Here is a 16,341-nt window from a genome sequence, read left to right as displayed (position 1 = left end):
GGGGGGGGGGGGGGGAGAGGCGGAAGAAGCGCGCGACCGTAGAGAAAGAAGCAGATATATCGTCCGTGGAGTAGCTATGCTCGTTAAGTAGGGCTCTTATATAGATATGCAGTCAAATGATATGAGTATTGAAGGTATCCAGCGGCGCGGATTCTCTCTATTTTGAAAAGAAGCGTCAAGTTTAACTGGCATAGGAGTCTCCGGACGTCGCCTGATCGTTCAAACGACTTTCGAGCGTCGACGTCGGCAGCGACACTTTTCATGCGCACGTGCGCGTCCGTCCGCCCATCCGATAGCGCGACTGGCGGGGCGAGAGGGGTAGCGCGCGCGCGCATACATAAAGCCTTGGGGTAGGACGAGGGCGCGAGCCGTGCGGTTGTGCGGGACACGAGGGGCGGAGGGTGCTTGGGTTTTTGTATTGCCGGTTTGTGTGGTGGTGGTGGTGTGGTGTCGAGCGGGAACGGTTGAGGGTGAGGGACAAGGGAGCAGAGAGCGATTACGAGCCACGGGCCTTCTCGGCCTCGTCGTGCAGCGCCCCTAACGCGCTCCTTCCCAACGACAACGTGAAAACGGAGGAGGAGGACACACGGACACCGGCGGTACCACTACATCGAGTCTCAGAGCCAGCCAGTACTATTAACGGCAACCTCGTTGGTTACTTCGGGGATAGCATTGTGGGTAGCTTCGCGGGTAGGTTCGGGGGTTGATACGAGGCCAGGTTATAAGACGGATCGCGATCGACTTGGTGAATGCCGCTAGTGGTGCGCGCGCCAGTGTTGATCGCGGTGGCGGTGGCCAAGGTTATTATTATTATATTATAGCCTAGTTTAGATTGCCGTGGAAGCAATGAGGGAGGCGGCGCGGGGCTGGATATCTCGGCGGCCGGAGTCGTAGGTGCGTTGAGGCCGAGGAAAGGAGAGGTGTGGTGGACCACCACCGAGCGGACGGAGAAGGAGAGTAAAACGGCAGACTCATCGTCACGACATCGTGTTAGCGTACCTCGTCAGGCCGAGACACGTGCGCTCTCGGCTCGTTGCCGTATCGGCCAGAGCGAGTCAAGTCCGTAGCGACGACCGAGTCATTGGTGGACTCCGTTTTCGGCTGATTATCCCGGGGCCTACGGCCGCGAGCGGGAGCCCGCAGCTAGTCACGATTGATCGCGGTTGGCCGCTCTAATAATCTCGATTCGGATGAAGAGGACGTAATTTTGTTGACGATGATTTTGGAGATGGAGTATTTGTCGCAGGAGCACCTGTCGGGCTTCGAGAATTACAAAGTAAATGATTATTGTTAATTAATGATGGATTGTTAAGGGATGGGAGAGGGGCGACGCAAGCGTTGATTAATTGTTGTATTAATGCGCAACTTGTCCGTTACAGTACAACTCGCTGGATACGAGCCCGCTCAGTTTATATGTTATGCACCCGTTTTGGGATAGGGTGATCCAGGTAAGTGGATTATTGCTCGACGTTGTCGAGGTCGATGGCTGACTAATGATTATCTTTGCTACATTGCAGTACTGTCCAAAATGGGTCGCACCAAACGCATTAACGTACGCGGGCTTCCTGTTCACGGTCGTTAACTTTATTATGTTTGCCATGTATGATTATTATTTCTTTGCGTCGAGCGACGATCATCCTCAGTATCCTGCCATTCCAAAGTGGTTTTTTGCGATGGCTGCGTTTAATATATTCATGGCTTATACGCTTGGTAAGTGAGACGAGCGAGTGTGTCATCGATCTAATTTTTGAGCTGCGGGACTAATGACATTTGCAGATGGAATCGACGGCAAGCAGGCTAGGAGAACGCAAACGTCGGGACCCCTGGGAGAGCTCTTCGATCATGGTCTCGACAGTTGGACAGCTGTGTTAATAACCAGTTGCATATATTCGGTGTTTGGTAGGACAGAGCACAGCGTGTCGCCCCTGAGGATGTATTTCATTTTATGGAACGTGTTTGTGAACTTTTACCTGAGTCATTGGGAGAAGTACAATACGGGTGTGCTGTTCTTGCCATGGGGATACGACGTGTCGATGGTGGCGACCATCGTGGTCTTTGTCTTAACGAGCGTCGCCGGACACTCGGCGTGGAAGTTTGACTTGCCTGGTGGAATCTCCGCTGGCTCGATGTTTGAAATGCTTTTGTACGTTAGCGCGCTAGTGTCTAACCTGCCCGTTGTCTTGTGGAATATTTACAAGTGAGTGAAATTTCTATTTACACGAGTAGCTTAATGCGACTGGTTCGTTGTTTATAAATGCTTCTAACGAGCATCCCGTGTCTCTTAGATCGTATAGAGACAAGACTGGAAAGATGCGAACGTTGCCTGAAGCGCTAAGACCACTAATACCGTTAACCATACTTTTTGCGATCGCAACTACTTGGGTGATGCACTCTCCTAATAAAATAATCGATCAAGATCCTCGAATTATTTATTTTGCCATTGGAACAGTATTTTCCAATATATGTGTAACATAACTTTTTCATTATTACATATTCTAATCAACGCGTGCAATCACAATCTCATGGATTTATTAATTTTTCTTTTTCAGTGTCGTTTAATAGTTGCGCAAATGAGTAATACTAGGTGTGAAATATTGCCGTGGATACTTCTTCCTGTCTTTTGTACAGCGTGTCTTGCTTACCTTTTACCTTCTCTAGATCTGCAACTACTGTACTTATTGGCTGCAATTGCTTTAGCAACGCACGTACATTATGGCTCGTGTGTCGTAAGTATTGTTCAGTCATCTATACGCACTGGGAGTTCAATGCGTATGTCCATTGCGCGACGAATGTATATATCATGTGTGCCTGTATATTTTTAAGCGAATCTTTGCATACTTAAGCATTAATTTCACACTGTTAACGTTTTATCGTTGATCGCGTATTAAATGTATTTAAAATTTCGTTTGCGATATTAATTGTTTGTCTTTTCTTTTTTTTTTTATAGGTACGTCAGATGTGTCGTCATTTTAGAATTCATACTTTCCGTATAAAAAATCATTCGGAATGACTACTTGCTGACGATACATGCTGAAAACGAAGGTAATAATAGGTGGATAGTATCTGTTACAGCGTGAACAGACTAAAGCGAATAACAAAGATCTGACAAATTTTATTGTAACCTATTTCAATCACAAAGAGATTTCTCATATGATAATGTTTCTAATTTCCTCAATAATTTTATTAATTTGAAGACTTGGACACAAAGCATTGTATATCGATGTGTCTTTTTGTGATCTGACAAGACGCCATAGCAAATCTAATCTCATAATACTGTGATGAAAATCGTGATTGCTTATCACAAAGCCGATCACATATTAATATCATAGAGAATTAAAGAACCTGATGTACAATGCAGAGTATATGGATATGTATACAGACACAGACACACACACGCGCGCGCGCGCACCACACATACCAAAAATATGATTTATATCGCACTTTGAATGTATGGTATTACAGAAACGACTTATTACATTCTAGATTTTATTTTATTTTCTGTAGATTTAGTTTGGTTTTGGCTCACGTATAAGGTAAACGCACCTCTTCGTTTTTATCATGTATTGTCCCTTGGAATCACATTTAGCTCCAACATGTTTGTTCCCTTATTTGAACATTGTTGGCAAGGTTATAAATTGTAAATAAATTCACATGATTAATGTCGGATTCATCGCGATGATCGAACTTCACGTTCAAACTGGCATTCAATCGATGCATCATTAGCTATAATAACAATCTTATTTTGAATTTCTTATTTGGAATGCAATTATTATTCGATAGTTCCTTGAAATTTTTTAACTATGATTGTCAGCACCAACTCTTATCGCTTCGTGTTGTCTCTACCTCCTTGATCACGATGCAAATGATGTAGTTCAATATCGAATAAGCTCGAAAGATATTTAATAAGCAGCAAACTCGTTTAGTTCAACATTAAAATGACTAATTGTTGGCCTACAATCTGCTTACATATAAACATAAACACAGAGTTTCTTGTCTATCGATCGATCAATCAATCAATCAATCAATCAATCAATCACTAAATAAATAATGTGCTCGCTCTGTTTGTATTCAATTCAATTGTCGTAACGTTAATAATTAGTGTTAGCTGAAATTTTAATTAAGCACTCAACAATGTATACTTTAAACTTATGACGCATTTTTCAAAAGACTATAATTAACTGTTGTTCCGAAATTTTTTTTAAAAGCTTAACGTGGAGAGAAAGAAAAGTACCCAACGAATGCTTGAAATTCTGTTCTAAAAGAAGCTTTCGTATGCAAGACATTATGTAATCCCTAGTCATATAAGATTACTTTAATTTCTTGTTGTATTTGCATTGGCTTACAAGATACAATTTATTACAAAAATTGAAACGTAAATTTATCAAACGAACAAACTTAAATTTATGTTCCAAAATGCCTATGCGTTGGATGGGCCAAAAAAAAAACATAGTTTAATTAGTATTTAATGTTATTACTATAATTTTATGTGTTCAAAGATTCATCGAGTCATTTAACAAATCTTTGTAAGATGTAAATCCGAAATTTATTTGTTTTAACAACTGCTTTCTATAACGTTAAGAATGCATCTTACAAGTAATAAGTAGAAAATATTATGTTATATAAGAATAAGATTTGTATATTATGTTTTTCCTTGTAATTAAGCATTTCAAACAATGGCATCGATGCATAATTAATTTGTTATTATTCTATTATTACAAAAAAAAAAAAAAAAAAAAAAAAAAAAAAAAAAAAAAAAAAAAATATATAAAAAAACAATGTACAAATTACTTGGCACATATTGCGCCATATAATGTATGTATGTATATATATATATATATATATATATATATATATATATATATATATATATACATATATATAAATTGTAAAACTGGTTTTTTTACATGTGTATATGCTGTACTGTAAATGTCAATATATATTATTATGATTTCAACCATTGTATTGGTGCTTTGTATTTATGCTTATACAAAGTCTAATTCTAAATCGATAAGCGAACGAACTTGTACCAATGTACATTTAATATCAATGTTAGAATATGATTAAATTTGTTCTTATCAGTGTTGAAAAATTGAGAATTTACACGATTTGCATAAATATTATTAAATGAAGTATTTTGTAGCATATATTGATCTGTTTTACAAAATATTTTTAGTAATAAATAAATTGAGATGGTTTTATATGACTTATTATCAGATACAAGCTAGATAATTATATCATCAAAAAGTGTCTTACTAAAACGTTTATGTCACAAAGAATTTCGTAAATACATATATTCGACAAATTTAGACAAAATTTCCTCCTACTATATATATTTATACTTTTTACCGATGCAAAGTAATTATAATTTATATAAGAAAAATTAATAATAAAGTAAGTTTTAATTTAAGATTTATGCATCTTCAAATATTTTTCTTTAACTATTCGCATTCTGAATATGTTGTATAGTTATCCTGCATTCTGTTGTATTCCACCATGAAAATTGTTTATTTCATTAGCTTCTTAATTTTTAAGACTATTAATTAAGTTTATGTATAATAATTTACCAAAAATAATTTACCTAATTTATAATCGTTGTGTCATCTTACAATTATCTTAACAAAAAGATAAGGAATAATGTTTATAGTATAATTACTAATTTATATGTAAAATACAAGCAAAAGTTGTATACCTTGTGAACATTGATTATTCATACTATTATACGTTGACTTTAATCTTTATCCATTAGTAGTAGTCATTGTTATCATTTTCAACATTAAAAATTAAAAACATTTTAAGAAGTTGTAAAAACTTATTCGAATTTAAATAAAAAATATTTTTAAAATAAATAGTGATATATTGAAATATCAAAATGCATCATGATCCAATTGATATATAAGCCTATTATTAGATACATATTAAACTGTGGAATTGATTTGTTTCAATATAAAATTCACGCTTGTCTTTGTTACTAAGTCTTTGTTTACTTGTAAACCATTCGTCTCATTGTTTGTCATGAAAAAGTTAAAAAAAAAAGTGCTCTGTAGAATAAATTGCATAAAAATTTGCTAATAACAGAAAACAATGGGAATCGTTTATGACAAATGTATCTATGGTTTTTCAATTTTTAACTATTTACATTAATTTTGCTGGTATTTTGAAATTTTAAGAAATTGTCAAGATTATCGTCCAATAATTGAGATTTATTTATTATACAAAATGTATAATTCACTGTAATGAAAAAAAAAAAATAAATAAATAAAAAATAAAATTAAATAATAACAATAATAATAACAATAATAATAATAATAACGATGGCCGTCGTTTTAGAATTATTTTTTATTGGCATAAACAGATATATATGAAAAGTTTGAAATATTGACTTTCCACAAGTTGCGATAGTTAAACGCAACTTATGAAATTATTAGGATCGATGGAAGCGTTATGATTTTATAGTCGATTATCTATGCAGATGTAAATGTAGATGTAATTGTAGGTTATTCATGATAGAGACGAGAGATAATAGGTTTTGTTATATTAAAGATCATTGCTTTCTTTTTATTAAAACTTTATTCCCTTAATCATAGATATAGGAAACTCCAATACGATCGATGAAAATTGGAAGGTAATTCGATTTACATTCCATGCACGGTAGTAATTATTCCAATATTTATAATACTACAACTCTGCTGCTCTCAACGACATTTATCTACATAATTTTTTACTTTCATTATTATCTAAGGAGAGTAGTGTAGAATAATTTTACAATAATTTACACGCACGCATTTGAACGAAAATTCAATCAATATTTACGTAAATACGCAGACACGAGTCTGCATTCCTACACCTTTGTTTATTTATATAAGCGATAATTAATTATCCGCGAAACAATCTTCCATTGACATACTTGGAACAATTCCTTAATTTAGCTGCGAAGAATTATTGCCAAGTAAGGCAACATTACAATTCGATCGTTACACACGATAAGTAGGAGAAGGCCGTGAAAATTCCGATCTACGGCTCATCGACAATTTATCAAAATTCAATAAATAAAGTTCATTAGATAATTTAAAGGGATTTGTGCGAAGCAAGACTTAAGATCGTTATGACTTAACGATTTAAATATTGCGAATTGAGACAATCCCCATTCCTCTCCATTCCCCCTCCCCCATCCCACCAACCCACGCACCTGGCGCTCTTCTTTCTTTATAAGCTCGGTAATTTACGTTGGTACAAGCATTAGCAGGACGGCGTTCATGCAATTAAAAGCAAATGACAAGTGTCGGGGCAGACGATGGAAAGAAAACAAAAAGAACCAAAACAAGGTCGACACGTTGATAATGACTTGCGTTCGGAAAATTTTTTCTTTGCGCCGTGAGACACACGTCCTCGTACGTCTGCATCGGCAGCTGCGGTCGTTCCAGTGGCGGCAGCAACTGCGCCGTCCCTATATCCCCCAATAACGCTTTAACCTTTCGTATTGGAAGAATAATGCAGGCGCGGGTAAGAAGGTTCGCGATTGCGGTACTACACCGTTGCGAGTAGTCGTTGTCATTGGCATTGTCGCCGATCCTCGTCCTCATCGTCGTCGTAGTCGCGGTGGAGGTAGTAGCGGAGGTGGCGAAGGTGGCAGGCTCGGAGGAGAAAGTGGTCGTGGTGGGGGTTGGAGGTGATGGTGACGGTGACGGTGACGGTGACGGTGATGGTTGCGGCGGCGGCAGCAGCGGCAACGGCAGCGGCGATGGTGGCGGAGGGGAATGACGGGATAGTGGGACTGGGGGGTGTGGAGAGGTGGAAAAGGTGTATTGGCTCGTTGGCCGGTAATTTAGTAAAGCATTCCACGTTCCAATACATAAGGCTGAGCTACCTCGGAGCGTGCATGCACGCAATGCAGGCACGCACACGTAGCCGAGGCTGGAATCGGAATGCACGTCCGTGTTGATGTCGGCTGTGTTTAAGGTGGGGTGGCACGTAGAGCGGCAACGGCAGCGGCAACGGCAGCAGCAACGGCAGCAGCAACGGCAGCAGCAACGGCAGCAGCGAGGCGGAGGAAAGAAGGAAAGTCGTCAAGAGACACGCCAGTAGTGGCCGCATCAATAATCGATGATAAACGATAAGCGGGATTTGAGGAAGAAAGTCCGTCGTCGCATTCCGCATCGAAATATCCGCCCCTCTGAGTTCGCGGGGGCACAATACGCGTCGAAGCATCGGTGATGTGTGTAGTGCATCGGGGAAGAGGCGAGAGTCGGGGCCCAGCGGTGCTAGCGAGGAGCCCACGGCCACCTCACGGCGATTTCTCTTCACGGCGGTAGCCCCCCGGATCACGACAAAGTGTGGGTGGCAGTGGCAGTGGCAGGGGGGGGGGGGGGGGGGGGGCGCGGGGGGGGGGGGGGCTAAGTTGAGAGCTCGACGGAGAGGCCGAGACCGGACGAGGAGGCGAGTGTTCCCGGTCATTATTATGTTGGTGCGTGGCTGTTGATTTTGTGGTAAGGCACCGCCGTAGCTCGTAGTAGCTCGGAAAAGCTGGAGGCTAATTGGTGAGTTTGCTGGTTGCTGGTTGCTGGTTGCTGGTTGCTGATCCCTGGTCGCTGGTCGCTGGTCGCTGGTCGCTGGTCGCTGGTCGCTGGTCACTGGTCGCTGGTCGCTGGTCGCTGCTACCATCACCAGCGCGATACGTCTTCGGCACACGGGCGCAACGGCTGACTTGGACGTCGAGGAGAGAGAGCGCGAGCAGGTGTCCGTGACGTCATGCCGAGCACTGACGCCAACACACTCATTTCATCGAAATGCGGCTGTTTTGATTCATGCTAGCGAACGCCGAGGTCAAGCGATATTAGTCGTGCGCGTAGCTACGGGGACACCTGCATCGCGCCCTGAAATTACGCACGTCCCCGGAGAAATATATAGATATATATATAGGAAGAGAGAGAGAGAGAGAGAGAGAGAGAGAGAGAGAGAGAGAGAGCGAGTCAAGAGATTCTCCATCAACTCGCACCAACGGTAAGATTATTTCCCGGTTGAAGGGAATAACGACAACTCTTTTTGTATGTGCTTGGCATATTAAAAAATTTTAATCTCCGATCTAGGATAATCGAGGTGAGGGACAATCGCTTCTTACCGTAGTTGTTGTCGTTGTGCCGTTGTCATTGTCGTTGTTGTCGTTATTGTGTCGTCGTCGTTATCGTTGTGTCGTTGTCATTATCGTTGTCGTCGTTGTTGTCCGTTGGTAGCGGGACGGTCGAACAGGGTGGGAGATCGGTGGAGAGCGAGAGAGGAGGTGGTGGTGGCGTTTAGGTGGATAGACGGTCACAGGGGCAGAGTAAGAGTGGGGGGGGGGAGACACGGTGCTCATTATTTCCATCGCGAGGCAAATGCGCTTCTGCATCGAACCATTCGGATTGACGGTCGTACTGGTAGTGGTGGTGCTGCTGTTGGTGGCGGTGTAGAAGAAGGTTGTGAAGAAGGTAGTGAAGAAGGTGGTGAAGGTGGTAGTGGTGGTAATGGAGGTGGTAGTAACAGTGATGGAAGTGGGGTAGGGGACACGCATTTGGTAGCCGCGCGTAAGAAGGAGACTAACCTGACTTGGTGATCGTTAGTAGGGCTTCGACATAGTACGCGTGGGTAATCGCGAAGAATATTTTTGTGTTTATGTATTAATAGCGTTTGGAATTGTTTGAACGTGTATTTTCGGCACTATTGTTCATTATGACCGACGGTGCGCTCGTCATTACAATCGCATATGCAGCTGTTTTGCATTTTTCACACTTTCTACATTTTCCCGACAGGCTGTTGCCAAGACGACTGTGACGGAACGGTGTCCCTCAAAGTTGGAAAAATGTCCAAGAATAAACTCCATCAGGTTGATAGCAGTATCGTTGCTGTTAAGAGTAAGGTAAGTGGATGATACGAGCTCCTGATCTTGTTTTCCAGTCCCTTGCAATACATTCGTCTTTACACGTCTAATTAATGTTACCTGATCTTTTGTTACTGATAGTTCGATGCTGATATCATAAGATTTTCCGTTAATCGAAATGAGTCTACCAGTTACGAGGACTTCAGAAAATTATTGGCCGAAAGGCACGATATAGGTCCAGAGTTGAATTTCAATATTTGGTATACTGATCCTATGGACGGGGACCTCTTACCGATTAATAATGACAATAACTTAGCTAGGGCACTTGTCGCTGCTAGACCACTTTTAAGAATTTTGATACAGAGGCAAGGTGCGTATCTTTATTAGCCATAAGTATCTTTGCTACTGACAATTAGTCTTTACTCAAAGAACTGCGATAATATATCGTGCATCGGATTGCATCTAGTAATTGTTGCAGGTGATGGCTTCGACGATATGAATGGTTATAATACAATCAAGCCAAAAAACATAATATCGAGTATACTTGGTGGAACGCCTGGGAAACCAAAACCTCTTGCAATATCAAATCCTCATGATTTTAGACAAGTAAGCGTACAGAAATTCGATATCAAATTTTATAACCTATAAAAAATTTGTATTAATTTTATAAATCTAATGTACTATGTAGGTCTCGGCGATAATTGATGTTGATATTTTACCAGAGACATGCAGACGTGTGAAACTTTTAAAACATGGTCTAGACAAGCCTCTTGGTTTTTATATTAAGGATGGCGAGAGTTTCAGAGTAGGTTCCACAGGTAGTTTCGAGAAGGTTCCTGGTGTTTTCATAAGTAGACTCGTACCTGGTGGCCTTGCGGAGGGAACGGGTTTATTAGCAGTTAACGACGAGGTGCTGGAAGTTAATGGCATCGAGGTTGCAGGCAAAACTCTGGATCAGGTACACTTTATTTATCACCTCGGTTATATTTGTACCGTTCCTCAAGAGGAAGTGACCCAGACGCTTGTAGACGACAGCGATCGTCTTATGCTAAAGTTTGTACTCTTGCAAGAATCCAATGCAACATAAAAGTCCAAAGTCCCTACGGTCTTACAAGACATTTTTTATCGGTTTTCATGAAAGTGCCTGCGAATACCTATGCATTTTAGTACTTTGAGACAGACCGCGATAAACATGCTTTGTTAAGTAAACGATATGGAGGCCATTGTTTAAACTTGATTACTCATTCCTCCTTAATGTATCCTACATTTCTCATCCAATTAGAGTATACTATCACGCATTGCGGGCATTGAAAATGTGAATATAAAGAAGCTACAAAATAGATACAAGATGATACAAAATAATAAATCGCAAAAATCACTTGCAGGTTACAGATATGATGATTGCTAATTCATCGAACTTGATAATTACGGTTAAGCCTGCAAATCAGAGAGCAGCCTTGGCAATGCCGCGTCGGGGTTCCTTTTCGCGCAACAGCCAACTGTCATCCGGCAGTCAGCAGTCGATGCAAAGTGCAGCCACGGGCAGCGACGAAGACGCTGACGAAATCGTGGACTTAACAGGAGTTAATCTTCACGACGACGCGACAGGTGCATCGCACCATCAGACTCACCATCATCATCAGTTCAGTCATCATGACCAAGGCGTTCTGCATCTCTGATTGGTCGCCTGTCGATTACTCATCCCGAGACGACAAGTGACTTCCCTTCTCCCCTCTTACCGTTTAGGCATAACCTCGTAAAAGCACCGGGGATGGCACTTTGTGCGCGACGTTGCTGCTTTTCTTAAAATTGTATAACAATAACGTCGCGCATGAAGTACCATCCTCGGTGCTTTTACGCGGCTATGCCTAAAGGGGCAGGAGGGGAGTCGCAAAGGATCGGGCCAATTAATTTACTCGATACTTAATATACGCGCGAAATCTCGTTGCTCCTTGCGTGACTAGTCAAGGAGACGCCAGGGGGCGCGTACCCAATCACCAGAGGAACAAGGAAAATAATTTTATTTAACAAATATAAATTAAATTAATATGTGCGGCCGATGGAGTGTGCGGCAATTCATAAATGCTAAGCGTAACTCCTAAATGCTGGCACCTTAATAACAATTGTCTTTAGAAGAAACAAATTTGGAATAATTACTTGGTGCGACATCGATGAATAATAGTTGATTCACGATTAGACAGCAGCATTATTATAAAAAATCCTTAGCAATCATTAGGCCTCGTTGATTACTACTGTTATAACTTATAAATGAAAAGTACAATAATATTTTTGTAGCAATAAGAATGAACGAGGATTGATGATTTATAAGATTTGTAAGATTGTATGTACAATAACATTCCTATAGCAATAAGAATAAACGAGGGCAAACTATTTGTTATAGGCTAAAGGATTTATTGGATTTATTATAAAATGTTGCTCTCGAATTAAATAGTATATATCGATCGAGCTCGCAGCAGGTAAAATTAGTCGAAGCTTTTGTTTAAGAAAATTCTTTGTAAACGCGTGCTTTTAAGAGTTACGAAGGAATCGCCGCACACCCCATCGGTCGCATAAATTAACTTAATTTATATTTGACGTGATCGAAAAAATTCTTATAAAAGTATTATATTGTAAAAAAAGACTTAGCAATTTTGTATTTACATCGCAATGGCTGCTGATGAGAAATAAAATATTTTACTGTAAAAAATTCTTGTGTCTACATGGTTATTTTTACGATTGTATATTTAATATTTAAGTGGCAAACAAAGTGTATTGTAGGTAGGAGTTGGTGGGTAGCTGTAAGATAGTAATAATTTTCGTAATTTTAATTAAGCGATTTTCTCCCTCTATTAATGAAAACCTTAGCAATATGTTTAGATTTCGTGGTCGTTAGCTTTCCATTAGTTTAATTCGAGTTACTTCGTTTAACCATGTTCGGCCGGGTGTATTATATTATTAAAATTCGAATATCCACGGTCAAGCGTTTAAAATACATTTGTTAATCTATGCCCCGAGGAAATAAACATTAAATAAATCAGCAATTAATATAATTGTCGAGGTACGTTAATCGGCACGTTTATGTTACTATGGCTTTTAAACAAAAGAAGCGCGTCGTTAGTATCCGGTAAATCTTGCTAATGAATCCCACATACATTTTTCTTTTAAATTTTTTATTATTAATATAGAATTTTTTTTTTTAATAATTTTTTTCTTTTAATTCTGTAAATATCCATTAGTAAAGTTCTTTAACGATATGTCCTTTATTGATTACGGATTCGAGATATTTTCACTGAGTCCCGATTATCAAAAAAACGTTTATGAGCTTGGCGATTATATTGTGGATAAAAATTTTTGGAATTCAACTGTATTAAAAAATGCTTGTCAAGACGACGTTATCAATCACCTTATCAGTTTGGGATCCTGCGCGGAAAAGGAGCTTGATATTGTTAGAAAAGAACTCCACGGCTATCAGTCATTGAAACTCACCAACGAGCAATTCAATCAATTGAGAAACGTAAGCGAACGAATGTAAAATCGACTGCGAGCATCGTCTCATAATGTAAATTATGACTTTCAGATTAAATTCGATTATGTAAATGCAGAGAGTGACAAATTAATTAAATGTTCAAATTTGGACAGTAATTGTTCATCACTTGTCGTTGGTAAGTAACAACGACACAAATCTTATACTTGATAATGTCAAATATATCCTATTCATTTTATTTGAATTTTTTAGCTCGTAATATCAATACCGACGCTTAGAAGTATTTACTTTCAAAAAACAAAAAATTTAGAATAAGGTTAATTGTATGATAAATTAAGTTACGTTCACGGCAAAGTACTCTGTCGAAGCAGTTTTTAAAAATGTTTAACACGAAAGTTATTATAAAATAAAAATATAAAAGATTCAAGATTTTTCTTCTTCTTTGCTTTCATTTCATTTTTTTTTTTTATTTATATTATTATTCTTGTAGCTTACGACTTTACAATTTATAAACGACGCACAAATGAGAACAGAAATTAACTATAAGCAAATTTGAAATAGTCGTATCTTATTTTCTTATTTGATTCAATAAAATATAGATACAAAAGTATTTACAATTTTCAATTTGCTCTTAAAACTATTATAAACTCTTTATTATTTTGTAAGAAAAATTAAGAATTAGCCCGTGCGTATAAGATATTTGCTTCAAACAAGATTTCTAGGTCAAGCGGTACATTTTAAAATTATTTTTAAACGAAAAAATATCGGTTTCTCCGAATGTCGTATCAATTCAACATGACTAATATACGTTAAAAAATAATAATTTAAAATTGTAAATTTATGTCGTTAAGTTGCCTCGGGAACCGAGTAATTAGCAATGTCGACTAATGTCTTTCTTCCGTTTTGACCAATTTTAACTTGTTTCCATTTATCCTCGACAAGAATATTGTCATTCGTATAAATATTTTCTATACCACAATTAAATATCACACCGAAATCTCATTGATTATAAAACAACAGATTAACCGTGTACACGCAGTCGAAAAATATCGGTGCGTAAGTAATTGAAAATATTAGAATTCGATGCGGATGGAAGAACGCGACTAATACTTAGAATTACGAAATAAATTAATTTACAATCACATAATGTAAATACAATACTAATAGAATAGAATATTAAATATGTACTCCGGGCAATTGGATGGACGATCCGAGGCATTAACCGTGCTTTTTTTTCAGATACTGTGAATCAGAATCAAACCGATGGCGAGAATGCCTTTGAGGAGGGGAGCAGCAAGTCCTTCAATGTGAGCAACCGGCAATTGTATTCAAATGCGACGAAGCTGTAATGAAAGTAATGAAAGTTATCGTCTTGTTTTCAGGGCAGCGCGTTAGGCCCAAGTACCCAGCTGATGAGCTACAAGAAGCCGACGCTCATACAGTTCAGGAACAAGTATTTAGATCATCATTGGCTGAAATCCTCTAATATACCTGTCGAGAATATTGGCATGACAATAGTCCAGGAGTCAGAGATCATGCTCCTGAAAAACGAGAATGCGGTCCGTACGAGGTCGATCGACCGCTTAGCTAGGATGAATTTCTTAATTGTCTGGATACTGCCGGGACTGCGTAAAATTTCGAAAAACAATCGAAAGCTTACCTAATTTTATTCCGTTTATTATTACTTTGGCGCGTGTAAATTCATTGACGGCATTGGCTAATTAATTTTATAACCGTCCGTCTACGTACATAAGAAATATTCATACGATTCGTAATTATTTGTTAAAGTACGCTAAAGTAAACGATTCACACCACGGCAATGGAGATAGCAAGTGAACGTATTTCGAGATTGCGAATGTATTTTTAAGGCTTTCAGTTTTTGCTGATTATTATTTTTCTGTAAAAGTATAAATAATTACTCTAAAGCAAAGTAAGAAAGATTTTGATAAAGAGAATATAGCATTGCATTTAAAGTGGTAGTGATTAAAAAGAAAAAAAGAAAAGAAAAGAAAAAAAAGGGATTCTTTTTTGCTCGTTATATTTTCTTCCTTAATTCGATATATAATTGTAAGGAACAATTTATATTAGTTTACATAGACTTCAACTTATTAACTTGTATAATGTTTATGAGATCGCTTTCTAGGAAAAAGAAATGGTGCTGAATCAATTCCAAAAGCAGAATAAGCAATTGGAGGAATACATCGAGCAATTGAAGAGTAAATATAAGAAAGTGGAAAACACTTCGCAAGTTTGTATCGCTGTTTGTTAAAAAAAAAAAAAAAAAAAAAAATAAAAAAAATATGGTAAAATTCTTTAAATTTCGTTAAATATTTTAGATGTATAAAGTGCAAATAGATGACATAATTCGGCAAAAGAATAAGGAACTCAGGGTCGCGGAAGAGAACGTAATTAATTCATTAATACAAACGAAAAATTTGCATTTACAGCACACGTTCTCTTAGAAACTTTATTATTTATTTATTTATTTCAATATAGAATGAAAGATTGGATCGAGAATTGAAAGATGTGCTAGAGTCCAAAAAGGTAGACGCTGATGAAATTGCGAAATTACAGGCTATTGTCAATAATACTGAGATTTCGCGCACAAATCTTATCGTACGTATTTATAAAATTATTAATTTAAATCAAGATCTCACTACCATCCGATATTCGTAAAACCACGAATTTTTATAGAAAACAAATATTCATTCGCGTATATGTATACTAACTAATATATATGACCGAGTATTATAAACTTTATCAATAATTTACTAATATTATGTTACTAATATTATTGTAAGTTATAACTTTTAAGTATTGTTGTGACCCGCGCAGTTAAAAATTATTTATGAGCAAGTCATTCATTTCATGATCGTCAGTGGCATTGCCACGAGCCTGCTTAATAAAGTATTACACACAATAATCTATTTAACGAGACGGAGTAACGAATAATTTGAAAATTGTTGTTTGATTTTTTTTTTTTTTTTTTTTTTGTTTTTTTTTTTTT

General features: G+C 38.1%; 3 protein-coding genes across 5 annotated transcripts in view; all 3 read left to right on the top strand.

Moving 5' to 3' along the window:
* The first annotated feature begins 450 nt into the window (after nt 1–450).
* LOC105363969 (ethanolaminephosphotransferase 1) lies at nt 451–3,359 on the top strand. Of its 2 annotated transcripts, XM_011501794.1 has the most exons (7): nt 451–1,276; nt 1,380–1,448; nt 1,518–1,710; nt 1,777–2,197; nt 2,286–2,466; nt 2,550–2,726; nt 2,948–3,359. In XM_011501794.1, exons 1-7 carry the CDS (start codon nt 1,217–1,219, stop codon nt 3,008–3,010), a joined length of 1,164 nt encoding a protein of 387 aa, XP_011500096.1. In that variant the 5' UTR covers nt 451–1,216; the 3' UTR covers nt 3,011–3,359. The 2 variants fall into 2 exon arrangements, with proteins under 2 accessions (XP_011500096.1, XP_011500095.1); XM_011501793.1 differs by lacking the exon at nt 2,948–3,359 and having other exon boundaries at nt 2,550–2,885.
* Nucleotides 3,360–8,936: 5,577 nt separating this feature from the next.
* par-6 (partitioning defective protein 6) lies at nt 8,937–11,931 on the top strand. Of its 2 annotated transcripts, none has more exons than XM_011501792.1 (6): nt 8,937–8,997; nt 9,783–9,889; nt 9,992–10,220; nt 10,329–10,456; nt 10,539–10,808; nt 11,236–11,931. In XM_011501792.1, exons 2-6 carry the CDS (start codon nt 9,833–9,835, stop codon nt 11,527–11,529), a joined length of 978 nt encoding a protein of 325 aa, XP_011500094.1. In that variant the 5' UTR covers nt 8,937–8,997; nt 9,783–9,832; the 3' UTR covers nt 11,530–11,931. The 2 variants fall into 2 exon arrangements, with proteins under 2 accessions (XP_011500094.1, XP_011500093.1); XM_011501791.1 differs by lacking the exon at nt 8,937–8,997 and adding an exon at nt 9,525–9,712.
* A 1,128-nt stretch (nt 11,932–13,059) lies between these two features.
* LOC105364102 (putative leucine-rich repeat-containing protein DDB_G0290503) overlaps nt 13,060–16,341 on the top strand; it is a 9,448-nt gene continuing 6,166 nt past the window's right edge. Inside the window, exons 1-7 of the mRNA XM_011501965.1 lie at nt 13,060–13,364; nt 13,428–13,512; nt 14,574–14,679; nt 14,722–14,893; nt 15,478–15,582; nt 15,671–15,739; nt 15,831–15,950. Of these exons, the coding sequence (XP_011500267.1) occupies nt 13,104–13,364; nt 13,428–13,512; nt 14,574–14,679; nt 14,722–14,893; nt 15,478–15,582; nt 15,671–15,739; nt 15,831–15,950 (918 nt within the window). The 5' untranslated portion in view covers nt 13,060–13,103. The remainder of the gene's footprint in view (nt 13,365–13,427; nt 13,513–14,573; nt 14,680–14,721; nt 14,894–15,477; nt 15,583–15,670; nt 15,740–15,830; nt 15,951–16,341) is intronic.

The sequence above is a fragment of the Ceratosolen solmsi genome, unplaced genomic scaffold, assembly GCF_000503995.2.
Source record: "Ceratosolen solmsi marchali unplaced genomic scaffold, CerSol_1.0 scaffold23, whole genome shotgun sequence".
NCBI lineage: Eukaryota > Metazoa > Arthropoda > Insecta > Hymenoptera > Agaonidae > Ceratosolen > Ceratosolen solmsi.
Note: the sequence above shows the minus strand (reverse complement) of the source record. Positions and strands in the feature narration are given on the sequence as shown.

Coding starts and splice junctions, on each gene's coding strand:
- par-6 (XM_011501791.1), top strand. Junction 10,221..10,328: donor AATTTTGATACAGAGGCAAG/GTGCGTATCTTT, acceptor TAATTGTTGCAG/GTGATGGCTTCGACGATATG. Junction 10,457..10,538: donor ATCCTCATGATTTTAGACAA/GTAAGCGTACAG, acceptor TGTACTATGTAG/GTCTCGGCGATAATTGATGT.
- LOC105363969 (XM_011501793.1), top strand. CDS start 1,217: ATGATTTTGGAGATGGAGTATTTGTCGCAGGAGCACCTGTCGGGCTTC. Junction 1,449..1,517: donor TTTGGGATAGGGTGATCCAG/GTAAGTGGATTA, acceptor GCTACATTGCAG/TACTGTCCAAAATGGGTCGC. Junction 1,711..1,776: donor ATTCATGGCTTATACGCTTG/GTAAGTGAGACG, acceptor TGACATTTGCAG/ATGGAATCGACGGCAAGCAG.